At 55.2% G+C, this 17,876-nt stretch overlaps 1 protein-coding gene across 2 annotated transcripts; it reads left to right on the top strand.

Moving 5' to 3' along the window:
- The first annotated feature begins 308 nt into the window (after positions 1-308).
- Positions 309-11,865, top strand: NCKIPSD (NCK interacting protein with SH3 domain). Of its 2 annotated transcripts, XM_045492862.1 has the most exons (14): positions 309-490; positions 1,082-1,216; positions 4,351-4,460; positions 4,709-4,913; positions 5,101-5,191; positions 5,397-5,887; positions 7,166-7,336; positions 7,486-7,572; positions 7,661-7,799; positions 7,880-7,960; positions 8,111-8,239; positions 8,334-8,426; positions 8,561-8,733; positions 10,973-11,865. In XM_045492862.1, exons 3-14 carry the CDS (start codon positions 4,414-4,416, stop codon positions 11,174-11,176), a joined length of 1,911 nt encoding a protein of 636 aa, XP_045348818.1. In that variant the 5' UTR covers positions 309-490; positions 1,082-1,216; positions 4,351-4,413; the 3' UTR covers positions 11,177-11,865. The 2 variants fall into 2 exon arrangements, with proteins under 2 accessions (XP_045348818.1, XP_045348817.1); XM_045492861.1 differs by lacking the exons at positions 309-490; positions 1,082-1,216 and adding an exon at positions 1,567-1,840.
- The last annotated feature ends 6,011 nt before the right edge of the window (positions 11,866-17,876 follow it).

Genomic DNA, 17,876 nt, shown 5'->3' with positions numbered 1-17,876 from the left:
CCACACATATAACCGTAGGTTCCTTTTGGGTCTGTGCTGGCCTAGTGTCCCAGCATCCCCTAAGAACTACGTGACCCTTGATACAGGTCTTTTCCTGTCCTCCATGCAACTTAAGCCAAAGTTGGGCAGCAGGTGTGCCAGACCTTGGATCCATCTCCTGGACCACTGGCAGCAGCTAATTGGCTGGTCATTGTGATGTCAGATGTCCTGGAGCCAAACCAAGGCCTCAGGTAGCTGCCGGGCTCTGGTCTTTTGGCGATGGTGGGCTCCATGGTAAAAGGTCCCAGTGAGAAAGGGGGGTCCTCTTAACCAAACCTCTTGTCACCACTGCAACCCACAACTATGCCAATCTCCTGTCCTAAGCAGCTGTAGCCAGGGCGGCCCTGAAGAGCGCTACTTCTGTGCGAGGAGGGTTACTGGGAGGTGTGGCAGGAGGTCTTGAACTGCAGAATCAGACACCAGGGAGAAGGGCAGACCCAGTGCCAAGAAGGTAGGGTCTTGATGTCCAGTTCTATCAGCCCCGCACTCCTTTCTGAGGCCCACTGTGCCTCTGTGTACTATGTCCCCAAATGACAACTGCATGTACTGGCCTTGCTGTGCCCATACCCGCTACACCCTGGGCCCAGGCTTCTGGTGGGAAATGTGGCTGGACAGGAATGGGAAACCCCCAGGACCCTTAGGGCCTCTCCCCTGGGTCCCTCCCTCCCACAGGACATCAAGGACCAGTCCAGGCTAATTGGAGGTGTGCAGGGTCAAACCAGCTCTTAAGGCTACCTAGCACCCCCCTCCCCACCCTTACCAGCTCTTCTATCTGCTCAGAAGGGAGCATCAGACATAAGATGGTTTGGAGTTGTAAGTCCTATAAAGACAATAGAGCAATATGACAGCGACTGGGAGAGTAATGACCTTATGCTGTGAGGGAGGGAATTAGGTCCCAGGCAGAGGAAACCCTATGGAAAGACCCACATCAGAGGGGTAGAGAGAAGCTATTGAAAGGAGGTGGGGGGGCGGGGGGGGCATCCAGGACGTGAGAAATTGGGACTGGGGAATAGCCAACCTGGTTTCGGTGTGGCTGGAGTAGGGACTCCTCAGAGAGGGGTCATGAGGCCTGGGACACCAAGGAGACGGACCCCCCCACAGGCGCCTCCAAGTGTCGAATCAGCGAGATCCAACAATGGGACTACGCTCGCGGAGTCGCCGTCCCTACTGTTAGTAGGTCAGGACCCACTCCCCCGGGATGGCAGGGACGCATGCGACTAGAGCGTAGGACACAGGCTCTGCCAAAGGAGGAAGGACGGCCGCACACCGGGTTTGAGTGGAGGGCCAGGACGGAGACTCTGGGGTGGGGCGCCCGGGACGGTGCGGAGCCAGTGGTCGGGGGTAGGGGTGTGTGGTCTCGGAGTCGGAGGTACCGGGACCCGACTGGAGGCCGACTGGAGGTGGACTCGAGCAGCACCGGGTCGCGCCGCTTGGAGCCGCCAGGGGGCGCCGCGATCCGCGCGGGGGCTGCCCCCCTCCCGAGGCGGGGCTGCGGCTGGCGGGCGGGCGGGCGCGCGCACGCGTCGTGTGTCACGGGGCGGGGCGGGGCGATCGCGGTTCTCCGGGCCTGCCGTCCTGGTTCCGCAGCCCCCGCCACCTCCACTGCCCCGGCGCGGCCCGGCCCGGCCCCATGTATCGCGCGCTCTACGCGTTCCGCTCGGCGGAGCCCAACGCGCTGGCGTTCGCCGCGGGCGAGACCTTCCTGGTGCTGGAGCGCAGCAGCGCGCACTGGTGGCTGGCGGCGCGGGCGCGCAGTGGCGAGACGGGCTACGTGCCGCCCGCCTACCTGCGCCGCCTGCAGGTGAGTGTGCCCCTCCCCAGCCCGGCCTCACCGGTCCTTAGACTGGGCCCCATCGCAGGCTCTCGGGACCGACCCCGGAGCCCCAGGCCCGCCAAAACTTCCCGCAGATAGGGAGTTTGAGCACCTGACCCTGAGACCCCAGACCCACGAGAACTGGGACCCCAGGAGCCCGCACTCCCAGAAAAGGCCAAGCCCTTGACAGCCAACTCTGAGGACTCCGGACCTGCAAGCCTAACTCTGGGACTGAGACTCCTTGGATCCCAGACCTATTGAGACTCATTATCTGAACCCCCATCTAAGTAGAATTCAAGACTCAGTCCTGAGAATCCAGTACCATTGAATTCCGACCTGTTCCTCAGATCCCTGAGACCCCAGATTTGTAATTGGCCCTTTCACTGGATCCCCTGGATCCTACCCTCAGACCCCTAACTGGAGCCACTGCCTCCACCACTAAGACCCCAGGCCACCCTGGACACCACCTGTTTCCCCACCGTCCTCCATCCTCACTTCCCCACTGAGACCCTGGAGCCTAGATGATACTCGTATCTCCTAGATGACCCACTAAGGGTGGGACCTGAGTGTCTATCACCCTCCTGTACTCAGCCACCCCTAAGCTCTTCTTCAGACTGACCCCAACCCTCTTGGAACCAAAGATCTCAGCCCTTGCTGACACTCCCTAGCACTACTCTCCCCACCCCCACCCCTCCATTACAAGCCACGTTCAGGCCCTGACTTAACAGACTAATTTTCTCTAAAAGTGAAAAGCTCCATCCCTCTGTGTCCCCAGCCTGGGGTGGGGGCTGCTCCCATTGTAAGGAAGTGAGATCTCTTCATGGCTTCCCCTGGTCTGACTATGACCCTATTTCCTTCCAGTGGAGGCTGCGTCTCCAGTTCCTGTTTCCCCAAGAATAGTCCTGCTGTGGGGGCTGGGGTGCAATGTCTCTAGCTGGTCTGTTCTGACCTCAGGGGAAAGGAGGGCCTGGAGCCTCCAGGCCTGGCCTGTGCCAGACACCCCCGCCCCATCCTAGTCCTTATCCTTTTGGAAACATCCTGTCCCAGCCTGGTTCAGGACAGAAATAACAGGATAAATTTGGAGATGTCATCTGGTCTTGCCAGAGGGGATGGGCCCTGGACCCTCAGCTTGTTTCCATCTAGGAGTGCCTGGGGTATGAGTGGGGCCCTGGACACAGAGGCTGCCAGCTCTATCGTGAATGTGTCAGACCCAGCCTCTCTGGGGCTGGGGGCTTGTTGGAGGCCTCTTCTCGAAGAGCCTGTGAGGCTCCTCTCCAGGGCCAGTGGGGCTTGGTGTTTGGGGACAGCAGAGAGGCCACGGTTTCTCTCATAGTTTCTTTCTGCATACCTCCCTCTGCCTCAGTCTCCCTAACTCTGTCATTATGACTCTCTCCCTTTCTCTGTCTCCAGCTTTCAATTTCTTTCTGCGTTGTCTCCCTCTGCCTGTCTCGCTCTCTCTCCCTCCCTCCCTCCCTCTCTCTCTCTCTCTCTCTCTCTATCTCTTCCTTATTTTCTATGTGTATGTATTTCTTTTTCTGTTCCCCTTTCTGTCTTCTGTCTCTCTGCATTCTGGCACACCCCATGGTACCTGGAGGGCTTTGCTGACCTCTGCATCCATCTGTCTGTCCCCCTCAGGGAAGCTCCTTAGACCCTCTCTGGAGTGACGTCACCTCAGTTCTGAGACTTCCATGTAGCCTGATGGACCATCGTGGACAGGGAAGGGGTGAAAGTGGCTGGTCCCACAGCTGCCACCCCTTACTCTTCACACCATGCCAGGCAGGCTGGGTAGATTGGACCCCTGAGTTGCTGGGTCTGCAGCACGAAATCTGGGACAGGGGCCAGGCCCCTCTCCCATGTCCGTCCTTTGCCACAAGGACGCTTCCCAGGGCAGGTCTGGAAGATTCCTTGGAACAGCTGAGGGGGATGAGGGCTAGAAGCAGGGGTGGAGAGAGGAGATCCCTTTGGCCCATCCCCAGCTGGTCCCTCAGGCCCATCCCAGGGCCTGCAGAAGGCTCTATGAGGACAGGGCTATTCTGGAGTGTGACCTTGGTTTTGCGAAGGATCAACAAGATCCAGAGTGATTTGTTAAGGGTTCCAGACACTAGAGGCTCCCTGCTTGGCATTTCAGCCTGGGCTCTGAGCCAAACCTGGGGAGAGACTAGGTGTGTACTGCTGGCCTCAAGCTGGGGGTCCCTGGGCTGTTTTTGCTCTAGACCCCTGATTTTCAGAGACAGCTGAGAGCCTCACTGTGGGGCCTGAGTGGGGCCCCAGGATGTAAAGCAGTGGCATGAGGCCACCCCATGCCCCAGCTCCCTGAGTGACACCGTTTGAGAACCTTATTTGATATTCTGGTTCAACTTCTGTGTTTATGTCTTCCATTCCAGCCTTTAGCTATAATGGTCCTCTGTCTGCCCCGGTTGCATCCTGGGCTGGGTCTGGGCTCAGTACCCTCACTTGGCCCCCAGGTCTAACTGCCCATCCTTGCCCTCCCCCTCCAGGGTCTGGAGCAAGATGTCCTCCAAGCCATTGACCGGGCTATTGAGGCTGTGCACAATGCAGCCATGCGGGATGGTGGCAAGTACAGCCTGGAGCAGCGTGGAGTCCTTCAGTGAGTGTGGGTGAGGGGAAGAGGGCACCGCCTCCACCCCATTACCCTAATGAGCACAGTTGGGTGGGGGTCCTTCAGTGGATACTGGGGTTGTGTGTAAGGCAGAGCTGGGGTAATGCAGAGTAGGGTGGAGCATGAGAGAGGTGGCAGGAGCCCGAGCTTTGGGGGGCCCAGGACCCATGGGGAGCATGTAAGGACTTTGGGAGTTTAAGGTAACTCGCCCAGTAAGCTCCCTGTCCCTCCATCAGGAAGCTGATCCACCACCGGAAAGAGACTCTGTCCCGCAGAGGCCCCTCAGCCTCCAGCCCTGCAGCTATGACCCCATCCACCAGTGACCACCATCTGGACGCTGCTGCTGCCAGGCAGCCCAATGGGACGTGTCGAGCTGGGTTTGAGCGGCAGCACAGCCTCCCTAGTTCCGAGTATCTCGGGGCGGACGGAGGCCTCTACCAGGTATGTGGGGAGGACATCCTGGCGGAGGGAGGTGGGTGGAACTTAGGCTTGGTCCAGAGGTTCCAAGGGTCCAGTCGGGTCAGTGATGCAGAGCCGTAGCGCGCCCGTGCCAAGAGCTCAGGGCCTTAGCCAGGCCGGTACCCCAGATGGCAGCGTGTCCTCCCAGATCCCGCTTCTGTCCTCTCAGATCCCACCACAGCCTCGCCGAGCAGCACCCGCCACGCCACCTCCACCTGTGAAGCGCCGAGACCGTGAGGCCCTGGTGGCCTCAGGCAGTGGTGAGAGGCGGGATTGGGGCCATTGGGGAAGTACCCTGTGGTGGAATGATTGCTTTGCCTGTGTCAGAAAGTTGGGGGCTCTGGGCTTGGAGGGGTGGGTCTAGCAGAGAAACCAGGCCCTGTGTTGGGAGGGCGGGGCTCAGGGCCTGGAGGGGTAGGGGACCCAGGGGGCTGTCCCAGCACAGCATCCGCTCTCTGCCCACAGGCGGCCGCAACACCACGCCCTCCGGGGGCAGTTCTGTGTCCAGCGGCTCCTCAGTCAGCAGCACCTCCCTTGACACGCTCTGTACCGGCTCTAGCTCGTCTGAGCTGGGCCCCAGCTGCTCACCCACGCCCCCACCTGTGCCCCGCCGAGGCACTCACACCACTGTGTCCCAAGCTCAGCCCCCTCCCTCCAAGGTGCCAGCCCCTGAGCCCCCTACAGAGGAGGTGGCAGTTGATACAACCTCAGCCCCTGATGAGCTGGAGGCCCTGGGTGCGCTGAACCTGGGGACCACAGAGGAGAAGGTGGTGGCCGAGACTGCTGTGCCCAAGACCATCGGGGCAGAGCTGATGGAGCTCGTGCGGAGAAACACCGGCCTGAGCCACGAGCTATGCCGTGTGGCCATTGGCGTCGTGGTGGGTCACATCCAGGCCTCTGTGCCGGCCAGCTCGCCTATCATGGAGCAGGTCCTCCTCTCGCTGGTAGAGGGCAAGGTGAGGGTGGGCGGCAGGGCCAGGGGCCTCCCCATCCTCGGGCCGCCCTGCCTCCCCTGCCCCATTCCCACTCTCATGCTTGTGTCCAGCCTTGACTCGACAGGTGTTTATTGAGCTCTAGCCTGGCCTTCATTGTGCTGGGTGCTGGGGACATTTGAGCTGATCCTTGGAGGAGAAAGGGAGGAAGAGCATTCCAGGCAGAGGCTCAGCCTGGACCAAGGCCATGAGGCAGGACCGAGCTTGGCTCTCAGGAGGAGGTGGAACAAGGCCAGCATGGCTGTAATATAGGGAGTGAGGGAACAGGTGGTGTGGGAGAGGTGAGACCCGGGGCAGGTGATGGATGAGACCAGATGCAGGTGGGCAAGAGTCATCTCTGGCTGCAGGGGAGGAGTGGACATAGAGCATGAGAGAAGGCAGTACCTTGCTGGCCTTGGCAGTGGAAAGGAGTGGGTGCTTTGAGAGCTGTGACAGAGGCCTCAGTACTGACTCAGGTGTGAGTCAGGTGCGTGGGCATTGTAGGGTGGGTGGGATCTTTTGCCAGGGTTGGGGCACCGGTCAGGAAGCGGGATTGGAGGGCGACGAGCCATCTCCATATGGGGACCAGATGGGCCCAAGGTCCCTCCTTAGGGCCCCCTGACCTAGCAGCTCTGTGGGGTGGAGGGAGCAGCAGGTCAGTGGACTTGTCTGTGTTGAGTACGGTGGGTGCTGCCAGGCTGGAAGCATTTGGGGGAGACGGGGGAGGTGGGGAGATGACCAGGCCTGGTGCCACTTCATGTGGATTCGGAGGGTAGCATCTCAGTCACACTCAGGCAGTGATACAGTCGGTGGCCTTCCTCGAGGAAGATGTTTCTGCAGGGCTGGGATGAGCGGCAGGTTGTTGGAAGGCACCCACAGATGTGTCTCAGGCAGAATCTGGGCCCAGCAGGTTATCAAGACTGGGGGCAGTGGACTTGCTTGTAGAGGGGCTGGTGCTTGGGCTGGTGCCCTTGGGAGCTTTGATGTTGAGGTGTGGGCCACAGGAGCAGGGTCCTTAGTGGGAGCTCGAGGTGGGGCAGAGGGGAGGAAGGAAGAGAACCAGGGGCTGGTCCCCTCGCAGGTTCTGGGAGGACACTGACTAGGAGCAGCCCTGAGAGATGAGGCTGGGAACCCTTTCCCGATGTCGGCCTGGAACTCACAACTGTGACATTCTCAGGGTCTGGGTTGACTTCTAAACCTTGGGGGCTTCCTGGAGATGGTGAGGGACAAGGAATGTGCTGAGCCATTCCTCTCTCCCCCCAGGACCTGAGCACTGCCCTGCCCTCAGGGCAAGTCTGCCATGACCAGCAGCGGCTGGAGGTGATCTTTGCAGACCTGGCTCGGCGCAAGGACGATGCCCAGCAGCGCAGCTGGGCCCTGTACGAGGATGAAGGGGTCATCCGCTGCTACCTGGAGGAGCTGCTGCATATTCTGGTGCGGGGTGGGGGCCCACGGGTGTCTCCCCCCGACCCTGCACTGTCCCCTCCAGTGCTCAGGAGCCTCCCCTGCGTGTACTCAGCTTGCTTATGTGTGGCCACACGGCTCACACTGACTGATTGTGTCATGCTTCCTCCTCTCCACAGACGGATGCAGACCCCGAAGTTTGCAAGAAAATGTGCAAGAGAAATGAGTTCGAGTCTGTCCTGGCCTTGGTGGCCTACTACCAAATGGTGTGTGCAAGACAGAGGGGCGGGGGCGTGGAGGCACCTGGGTAGAGGTGGGGGTTCCGGGCACTGAGTGCACAGGGTCTCCTGCCAGGAGCACCGGGTGTCCCTGCGGCTGCTGCTCCTCAAGTGCTTTGGCGCCATGTGCAGCCTGGATGCAGCCATCATCTCCACACTCGTGTCGTCTGTGCTGCCTGTGGAGCTGGCACGGGACATGCAGACAGACACGCAGGGTGAGGCGAGGGGGAGCTTCCTGCCGTGTGGGGGGTTCCCACCATCTGTAGGGGCTCTCACCGCCTGCCTTGCCCCCCAGATCACCAGAAACTCTGTTACTCCGCCCTCATCCTGGCCATGGTCTTCTCCATGGGGGAGGCAGTGCCATATGCGCACTATGGTAAGTGAGCAGGTCACCGACCAGCTGACCGCTGGGAGCCCCACTGCACGTACCTGACAGGGATCGGGTGTCCCCAGAGCTGACAGAGACCCAGGAGGCTGGGTGGTGTGCACAGACGGGGAAGGCTGACTCCGTGCACCCCCCTCCCAGAGCACCTGGGCACACCCTTTGCCCAGTTCCTACTGAGCATCGTTGAGGATGGGCTGCCCCTGGACACCACAGAACAGCTGCCCGATCTCTGCATGAACCTGCTTCTGGCTCTCAACTTGCACCTGCCAGGTGGGAATGGGGCCCAGCGGGAGGTGGCCGACCAGCTGGGGGTTCTGGCTGGGTACCTGTGCGCTGATCTACCGACACCCATGTCCTTCCTCAGCCCCTGACCAGAACGTCATCATGACCGCCCTGAGCAAACACTCCAACGTCAAGATCTTCTCCGAGAAGCTTCTCTTGCTCCTGAACAGAGGAGGTGAGGGTGCAAGGAATCTGTGTGGCGCTGCTTCGCTGTCCTGGGACTCCATGATCCCCAGTAACTCCCTGCAGTGGCTCTGGCCCTCCCACAGTGACAGCCCTGACCCCTCTTCTCTTCCCCCTGCTTCCTAGATGACCCCGTGCGCATCTTCAAACATGAGCCGCAGCCGCCACACTCCATCCTCAAGTTCCTGCAGGACGTGTTCGCCAGCCCCGCCACGGCTGCCATCTTCTACCACACAGACATGATGGCACTCATTGACATCACCGTGCGCCACATCGCGGACCTGTCGCCCGGAGACAAGGTACCTAGAGGTGGCTGCAGTGGGGATGGGAGGTGTGTAGAAACCGAAACAAAATGGACTGGAGACAGGACACTGACGGAGACTGGGGACGGGGCACAGCTGGAGCCAGGCCAGTGTGGAGGCCACTCAGTAAGCCATGGCAGGTGTGCCCAGACCCAGAGGAGCCCCGGTGAGCTGATCTGGGCCAGACTGTCTAGACAGAGCTGGGGTGGGGAGGGCAGCGGGGTCAGGCGGGAGGAGGTGGCATTTACACAAGGCCTCAGAGGCTGCAGCAGGAGCTTCTGATCTCAGAAGAGGAGAAGTGACCTGATGGACACCCCGAACAGAGTGTGGACTGTATGAGCCCAGGGGAGGCGGAGGTCTATGAGGAAGCAGCCGCAGCTGTCAGGGCAGCCCAGCCGTGGCCTCCTGGGAAGAGGTCAGATTTGTGGGTATGGGAAGTGGGTCCCAGGGCTTACCACTGGACTTGTGTTGAGCAATCAAGTGGATGAAGTGTGATTACTGAGGTGGGGAAACACTCTTTGGGGGGGAAATGGAGTTGCATTTTGATGTGTCAGGTTTGAGAAGATACCTGTTAGCCAGGTACAGAGCACATTCAGGGGCAGTGGAGCCGAGTTGGGACACTGGAGAGAGACACTGGAGAGTTGCCTGTGCACCAGTGTGACGGGAAGCCTGTGTCAGGGCCACCACCTAGAGTGTGAGGAGGAGGGGTCAGAGGGCAGCTCGGGCCTCGGCCCAGGGCACAGTGAGGACAAGTAGGGAGGAGCCCAGGAGGAAACCCTGGAGAGAGCAGGAGCCCAAAGCAAGGTTCGGAGGAGGAGGGAAATGAGCCGTCTCCACAGTTGAGAGCCTGAGTAAGACGGAGGCTGCGAATTGGCCACTGGAATTGCCCCCACAGAGTCCCCAAGTGACTGACAAGCAGCGTCCGTGGAGTGGAGGGAAAAAGAATGGAACGTTTAAGAGAGAATTTGAAATTGGAGGGGAGTGAGGGGGAAATTGGAAGCCGTAAATGGAGACAACCCCTGTAGTTCTTCTGTGAAGGGAGCAGAAAAGAGGGGGTCCGCCTGAGGGAGATGTGGAGTCGTCAGGAAGTGTTCTAGAGGTAGGAGATGCTGGTGCAGGTCTCTGGGCCAGAGGGAATAATCCAGCAAGCATCAAGAAATGGCTGACGGGAGAGTGGGCCACCACAGAAGTCAAGTAGATCAGGCAGTGGCAGAGGGCCCAGGGCTGTGGAGGGACACCCCTCACCCTAAAGGGAGCCAAGGCAGCTTATTCTGGCAGAGACAGGTGAGATGTCGGTGCTGCGAGGGGAAGACAAGGACTTTCTGACAGATTGCTTGTTTTCTCCATGAAGCACAAGGCCAGCTGTCCAGGCACTTTGGGGTCTGGAAAGCCTAGAAGAGGTGGGCCGCGGTCCTTAAGGGCGTGTGAATATAGCAGAGAAAAGTGGCAGGAGCCAAGGCAGTGCTGCGTGTCCGTCTGAGGCCTGTGGTAGGGAAGGAAGCTGAGGCCTGCACACGGCTCTGTGGCTGTCTAGGGCTTAGACACTGGGCAGTGATTTGCAGGTGCTGTGGTCTGACCAGGCTGGGGGGTTACAGGGTGGTGCTGCCTAGAGAAGGGATTGAGTCCTCTAACCATAGGGAAAGAGGGAAATAAGGGATGGTGAGGGGGGCAGACAGAGGAAAAGCATTGGGATCGTGTCAGTGGATTGGGGGTCCGTGGGGAAAAGGAGCAGCTGGGGTGTCAGACTAGAGGGCGTGTTAGAGCTGGACTCTGGCATGTGTGGAAGGTAGGACGGTGGCCAGGTCCTAGGAGTGGGTTGGGTATGAGGTGTGCCGACAGAGGGGAGAGAGCGGTGTCACAGAAGACAGCTGTGTTACTGGCCTGTGCATTTAGATGGACGGCTGTGCGCTTTAGTCAGAGAAAGAACATGAGAAAGCCTTCAGTTTTGGGAAGATAGAGCTGGCGGTTTCCCCTTGCCGCCTCTCTGAGCCAGGACTCCTGGGGGCTGGCCACGTTCTGGGACGCCTGTGTCTGGAATGGTCCATTCATTCACTTACTCAGCAACTGTTGAAGGCCAGTTCATGTGGCAGGCACATTGTGGGCGCTGGGGATGCAGCCCTGATCTTCGGTGCCGTGAGGTGGTCCGCAGCCCTGGGGTCCACCTGGCAGCCTGTTCCTGTCTGGTGGCATTGGCAGTGCCTCCCAGGGTCCCTGAGCTCACCTGCTCCTCCCACAGCTTCGCGTAGAGTACCTCTCCCTGATGCACGCCGTCATCCGCACCACACCCTACCTGCAGCACCGCCACCGGCTGCCCGACCTGCAGGCCACACTGCGCCGCATCCTGACTGAAGAGGAAGCCTCGCCCCAGGGCCAGATGGACCACATGATTGTCCGAGAGATGTGCAAGGAATTCCCGGTGCTGGGCGAGGACCCCAGCTAGCGCCTTCCTCCCCTCCCTTCCCTGCAGCCCCGGTCAGGGTGCAGGGGACGTGGAGGCTTGGCCCTAAGCATGTTTTGCACAGACGGTGTGGGGGAGGTGGTGGTGGAAGGGACCTGAGCAGGGCCCCCACCTGAAGTAGAGCCAGTGCCAGGGGCCAAGTGTGGGATTGGGGACCACGCTCTGGGAGCTATGCTGGGGCAGAGGGCCTGTGTGAGCTAAAGCCCCTCCATCTCCCGGTAGGCTGCCTCTTCAGCATGCCCCCTCCCCCCCCCAGCACAAACACACACTCAGAGTCCCGCTGCTGCTCCGGGCTGGGCTAGAGCCGCCATCCCTGTCCTGCCTCGTCTGGGTCCTGGGCCTCAGCAAGCCATGTCTTTGGGGTGAGGGGAGCCACCTTCCGCCAGCTGTTCTTTGCCTTAGCTTTGCAGTGAGTGCTTCTCCTGTGCTCCCCGCTCCCCGTGGGGGTCGCTTTCCCTTGCTCCCACCCCCAGGGGTCTTGGCCAAGCTCCTGCTTTAAAGCAGAATCTTAGAGACAGGCCGTCTATTCTGGAGCCTCACAGAATAGGGTGATGGCACTCAGAAAGCCAATGACAGAATATTTTCTCTGTAAAAATGTAGACTGAAAAGCCATGTGTATTTTCCCGTGTGCTGCAGCTCACCTTCGGAAATAAATCACAGGCATCCAGAAACAGGCTTCCCTGTACGATCCTGGGTTGTTGTGGGAGAGGATGGGCAGGGACGCTGGGGCCTCAGGACCTTGTCACTTGCTTGCCCTGATCTCTCCAGTGTAAGGAGGGGGTGGTCCCTGATAGGTCTGTCCATCAAAGTTCCTTGAGCCCTCTTCCAGCTTCTCTCCCTGAGTTCCTGCTTCTGGGCCAGGCCGAGTGCCCCGTGGTCCGTTTGTAGGCGACTACCCTCCCAGACTTCACTTACGTCTTTCTTTGCTTTGAATGCTGACTCTCTCCCCTGTTGAAAGCCTCTCCTTCATAGCTGCTCTCAAATGAAGCAGGCCCCACCCCAGCCTCAGCCTCCCTCCCTGCCTGTCCAGCTCTGTTCCCTTTCTCATTTGTCAGTGGGTCCAACAAGAGCCCCTCATTTTGCAGCCTCAGCAGAGATTTGGCCATTACTGTAGGGCAAGGAGAGTATCTTAACAGTTGTGGGGTTTAGTTGGCACTACTGTTTGAGGAGAATTAGGGACCGTTTGGCAAAAACTTCATTTTCCTTGTGGGCTCCCAAGTTAACAAAGGTTCTCGCCATAAATGGGGGGAGGAGAGTCAGGGACCCACAGACAGACATCAGTCAGAAGTGGTTTTCATCAGTTCCCTTTGGTTTTTGACCCAGGACGATCTTCATAAGACCCTTCCACATGTCCAGAGTTCCCGATACTGTGACTTCCAGTCATAACTTTTCCTTTTTCATTGGGGGGGCTGAAGGCAGAAGGCTGTTCTGTTATTTTCTCAGCAGGACTGTCTAATCCAGCAAGAAGCACAGAGAGGTCAGGGCTAGGGGTGGGGTCCCCTGAAAACAGGTCCTCAGGAAGCTGAGGCAGGAATATTTGACAGGGAACTAAGCACTGATGAGAACTGATGAGGGAACTAAGCACTCATGGCTGATGAGATGTCCTTCCTTAACTGCTGACTCAGGTTAAACGCACAGGCTCCCCTGCTGGACCTGAAGAGAGGCTGACAAAATGCCCCCCAGTAAAGCTGTGTGGCACAGCCTGGTCGCTCTTCATCCCAGAGCCATTCTGCCTTTCCCTTCACATCCAGAGTCAGTGACCCTGACTTCCGGCCATGACTTCTTCCTCACTGGAGTGCTGAGAGAACCATGATTCTCCTCCTGAGATAGTGTAATTGAGTGAAAAGCACAAGTCCTGTGACAGCCCCCATGCCTTGCTCTGTTCCCTGTTTTGCGCACACACAGACACTGGAAGGGCAGGGCTGTGCTGTGCCATCTGTCCCCGTGCTGGCACCTATGATGAGCAAAGTAGGGCCCTATGGCATGAGGATCAGAAGGCCCTGCCGGTTTCTGTGTGATTGTCCAAGAGGCCCTGGCACGTGTTTGTAAGGGATGCGAGAGCCCCAGGTGACAAAGTTACATACTGGCCTCTGGCAGCAAACAGATGCTGTGAGAGGGTGCAGACCTCCAGGACCCACTCAGCAGATACCCCGATGGTGCTCTCACAACACAAAATTAGAACCACAGAGGGAAATATGATTAGCCAGAGAGTTCCTCAGCGAGGAAATTCTTTGAGAAAACACCCCTTTGGCTGCTGGGAAGGGTGGTAAATGTGGGATATGGTGAGCAAAAGAAAGGGCAGAGGGAGACAACTAAGCCACTCGGGTGGGTGTTTGGGTGGGGCTGAGGGAAAAAACTCAAGAAATTTTGAGGGGCAATGAGGGCTGGGGGGTTGGGCTGACCTCTGGTGTAGAAACGGGTACCTAATGGTGCTGGCACACACACATCAGGCAACTCCAGAGTGAGGGAGTGGGTAAAGATCACATGCCTGCTCAGTCCCCCAAAGAAACAGAGGCTCTGAGTAGTTGAAAACAATGTTTTCTTTTTTTCTCTCTTTTAAAGAAATATTTTAATGTTTATTTTTGAGAGAGTGAGACAGAGTGTGAGCAGGGGAGGGCCAGAGAGGGAGACACAGAATCCGAAGCAGGCTCCAGACTCTGAGCTGTCAGCACAGAGCCCAGCGCGGGGCTCGAACCACAAACCGTGAGAACATGACCTGAGCTGAAGTCAGACGCTTAACCGACTGAGCCACCCAGGTGCCCCTTTTGTTCTCTCTTTTTGAACTCATGACTAAGACCAAGAGTCACATGTTCTTCTGACTGAGCCAGCCAAGTACCCCATTTTTTCTCTGTTTTTATGGAAGAATAACATAGCCATGAAAAATACACCAAACAAAGAATAGAGCTGAATGAATGATGACAGAGAATGCTGCTATCACCACCACCCAAGTCAAGAAATAGAGTATCACCGGTCCCTAAGGTCCACTTTGGTGCCCCCTCTTTTTAAAAATTTTTTCATGTTTGTTTGAAAGAGAGAGACAGAGCACAAGAAGGGGAGGGGCAGAGCGAGACTCCCAAGAAGGCTCTACGCTGTCAGCGCAGAGCCCGATGTGGGGCTCCATCCCGCAAACTGTGAGATCATGACCTGAGCTGAAATCAAGAGCCGGACACTTTAACCGACTGAGCTGCTCAGGCGTCCCTGTGTGCCCCCTCTTAATCACTGATTCCTCCTTCCTCTCCAGACCTTCTCCCTAGAGGCAATTACAGATCAGCTTTGCCTATTTTTGAACTTTACACAGATGGAATCATACAGTATAAACTCTTCTGTCTGGCTTCTTCACCATTAAGTTTCTGAAATTCTTCTGTGCGATAGTATGCGGTTCCAGTGTGTTCACCCCCAATGTTGTATGGGATATACCCTCATTTATTCACTGCTGATGACCTTTCAGTTTCCAGTTTTGGGCAATTGTGAATAGCGCTCTCAGGGACATCGTTACACAGGCCTTCTTGTTGCACATATGCATTATACTGGGGAATATGTTTTCATGAGCGGAACTGCAGGGTCACAAGCCAACGCTCCAAATAGTTTTTGCAAAGTAGCTGTACCAGTGTATGCTCCTCCAGTAGCGCGACTTCCAGCTTCTCCACCTCTTTCCCCAAATTGGGTGTTGTCAGCCATTTCTTTTTGTTCGCTTTTAGTCATTCTGGTACACTATGGTAGTATTTTTAAATTTGTATTTCCCTAATGGCTAAAGAGGTTGAACACTTTTTCATTAGTTTAGTGGTTCTTTGGATCACTTGTGAAGTGCGTGTTCAAATCTCTGGCCTGCTCATCTGCTGGGTTGTCTATTTTTTTGTTGATTTGTAGTATGTATGTGGCATCTGAGTCCTTGGGTTATCTATTTTGCAAAATCTTCTCCCATCCTTAACATAGTCTTTTGATGAAAGTACATTCTTAGTTATAATGTAATCCAGTTTCTCAGGATTTTCTTTGTGCTTAGTGCATTTTGTGTCCTGTTAATAAGTATTTGCTTAAAGCCATGAAGATATTCTGTATTGTCTTCTCAAAGCTGTGTTCTCTTTCTTTCATATTCAGATGTCAAATCTATCTGGAATTATGTATGTAGTATGAAGTAGGGGTCTCGTTTAATTTTTTTCTACACAGATATCCAACTGACCCTGCACCATTTTTTGAAAAGCCCAGGGGCACCTGGGTGGCTCAGTCTGTTAAGCATCGACTTCAGCTCAGGACATGATCTCACGGTCCGTGAGTTCGAGCCCCACATCAGGCTCTGTGCTGACTGCTCAGAGCCTGGAGCCTGCTTCAGATTCTGTGTCTCCCTCTCTCTGCTCCTCCCCCACTCATGCTCAGTCTCTCTCAAAAATAAAAAAAAAATAAACATAAAAAAATTTTTTTAAAGGCCGTCATTTCCTCATGTTGATTCTCTTTTTTTTAAAGTTTATTTAGTTTTGAGAGTGGGGGGGGGGAGGGGCAGATAAAGAGAGAATCCCAAGCAGGCTCTGAGCTGTCAGCAGGGAACCCAACATGGTGATCGATCTCACGAACCATGAGATCATGATCTGAGCCGAAATCAAGAGTTGGATGCCCAACTGACTGAGCCACCCAAGGCACCCCTTCTCACGTTGACTCTTAAAAGCCACCCTTGGGGGCTCCTGGGTGGCTCAGTCGGTTGAGCATCCTACTCTTGATTTCAGCTTAGGTCATGATCTCAGGGTCATGGTATTGAGCCCCTCATCAAGCTCCATACTAAGCTACTTAAAACTGTCTCTCTCTCTCTCTCTCTCTCTCTCCCCTCTCCCTTACTTGCTCACTCTAAAAAAAAAAAAAAAAAAAAAAAAAAAAAAAAAAAAAAAAGCCACCTCATCAAAATTCAAGGCTTCCCACATCTTTAGGCTTATCTCTGGATTATGTTCCAGGAGTCTATTCCTGTACTGGCACCATAGTCTTGGTTTCCTGTAGCTTTCTTATACCCAGTAGAGGAAAAACTGTCCTCCTACTTTGGTTTTCAAGGCTGTCTTGGGTGGGGTGCCTGGCTGGTTTAGTCAGTAGAGCTTGTAACTCTTGATTTCTGGGTTGTGGGTTCGAGCCCCATGTGGGTGTAGAGATTATTTTTAAAAATAATAATAAAACCTAAAAAAAAAAAAAAAAGACTATGGGGTGCCTGGGTGGCTCAGTCACTGACTCTTGGTTTCGACTCAGATCATGATTTCACGGTTTTGCGGGTTCAAGCCCCACATCAGGCTCTGTGCTGGCAGCTCAGAGCCTGCTTGGGATTCTCTCTCTCTCCCTCTCTCTCTACCTCTCTCCCACTTGCACTGTCTCTGTCCCTACCAAAATAAATAAATAAACTAAAAAAAAAAAAAAAAAGACTGTCTTGGGTATTCCTGGCCCTCATTTTAGAACCTAGTTTATTAGTTTACACACACACACACACACACACACACACACACACACGAATGCACACAGACAAAACCAACTGGGGTTTTATTGGAGTTGTATTGAAACCATAGGTCAATGTCAATTTTGGAAGAAATGGCATCTTTACAATATTGAATCTTCCAATTTTTGAACATAGTTTTTCATCCATTCATGTATTTATTTCTTTCAATATCATGTGTGTGTTGCACATTTTTTAAATTTATTTTTTATTTTTTTACATTTATTTATTTTTGAGAGACAGAAAGAGAGAGAGCACAACTGGGGGAGGGGCAGAGAGAGAGGGAGACACAGAATTGGAAGCAGGCTCCAGGCTCTGAGCCATCAGCACAGAGCCCGATGCAGGGCTTGAACTCACGAACCGTGAGATCATGACCTGAACTGGTCGGACGCTTAACCGACTGAGCCACCCAGGTGCCCCGCACATTTTTTTTTTTTTAAATATTCATTTATTTGGAGAGCAAGCGGAGGGAGGAGGGGCACAGAGAAAGGAGAGAGAATCCTTTGCTGACAGCATGGAGCTTGATGCGGGGCTCCATTTCACAAACGGTGAGATCATGACATGAGTGGAAGAGTAGGCCACTCAACTGACTGAGCCACCCTGATGCCCTGTTGCACAATTTTCATTAGCTTTATTCCTGGCATTTTGTTACTTGATGCTTTTGTAAATGGCATATCAAATTTTTTTAAACTGTTGCTGATATGTAGAAATTACAGCTTATTTATTTATATAGAGATTTAATTTTTAAGTAATCTCTACACCTAACATGGTGCTCAAGCTTACAACCTCAAGACCAAGAGTTGCATGCTCCACCAACTGAGCCAGCCACGTGCTCCAACAATTGATTTTTATGTATTGACCTTGTATTCAATGTCTTTGCTAACTAAACTCACTCTAATAACTTACCTATGGTTCTTTAAAATTTTTTACATACACAATCCTATTGCCTGTGCTTGTTTTATTTTTTCCTTTCCAATCCTCATACCTTTTTATTTTTCCTGCCTTACAGCACTGGCTAGGCCCTCCCCTCCGATATAATATTGAGACTTGTGGTCATGAATGTAAAATGTTTTCCTCCAGTAATGTTCTGCTGCTCCAGAACATTGTTGGAAGGGAGGATCTATCATCAATACTTAGTTTCTGTCTTTACAGGGGACATTAGAAGCTGCCGCTGGAGCGGGGCTGGGGTGCGGGTGGGGGATGGGACACAGAGGTGAGTGCACA

The sequence above is a fragment of the Leopardus geoffroyi genome, chromosome A2, assembly GCF_018350155.1.
Source record: "Leopardus geoffroyi isolate Oge1 chromosome A2, O.geoffroyi_Oge1_pat1.0, whole genome shotgun sequence".
Taxonomy (NCBI): domain Eukaryota; kingdom Metazoa; phylum Chordata; class Mammalia; order Carnivora; family Felidae; genus Leopardus; species Leopardus geoffroyi.
The sequence above is the reverse complement of the archived record's forward strand: the minus strand, read 5'-3'. Positions and strand labels throughout refer to the sequence as shown.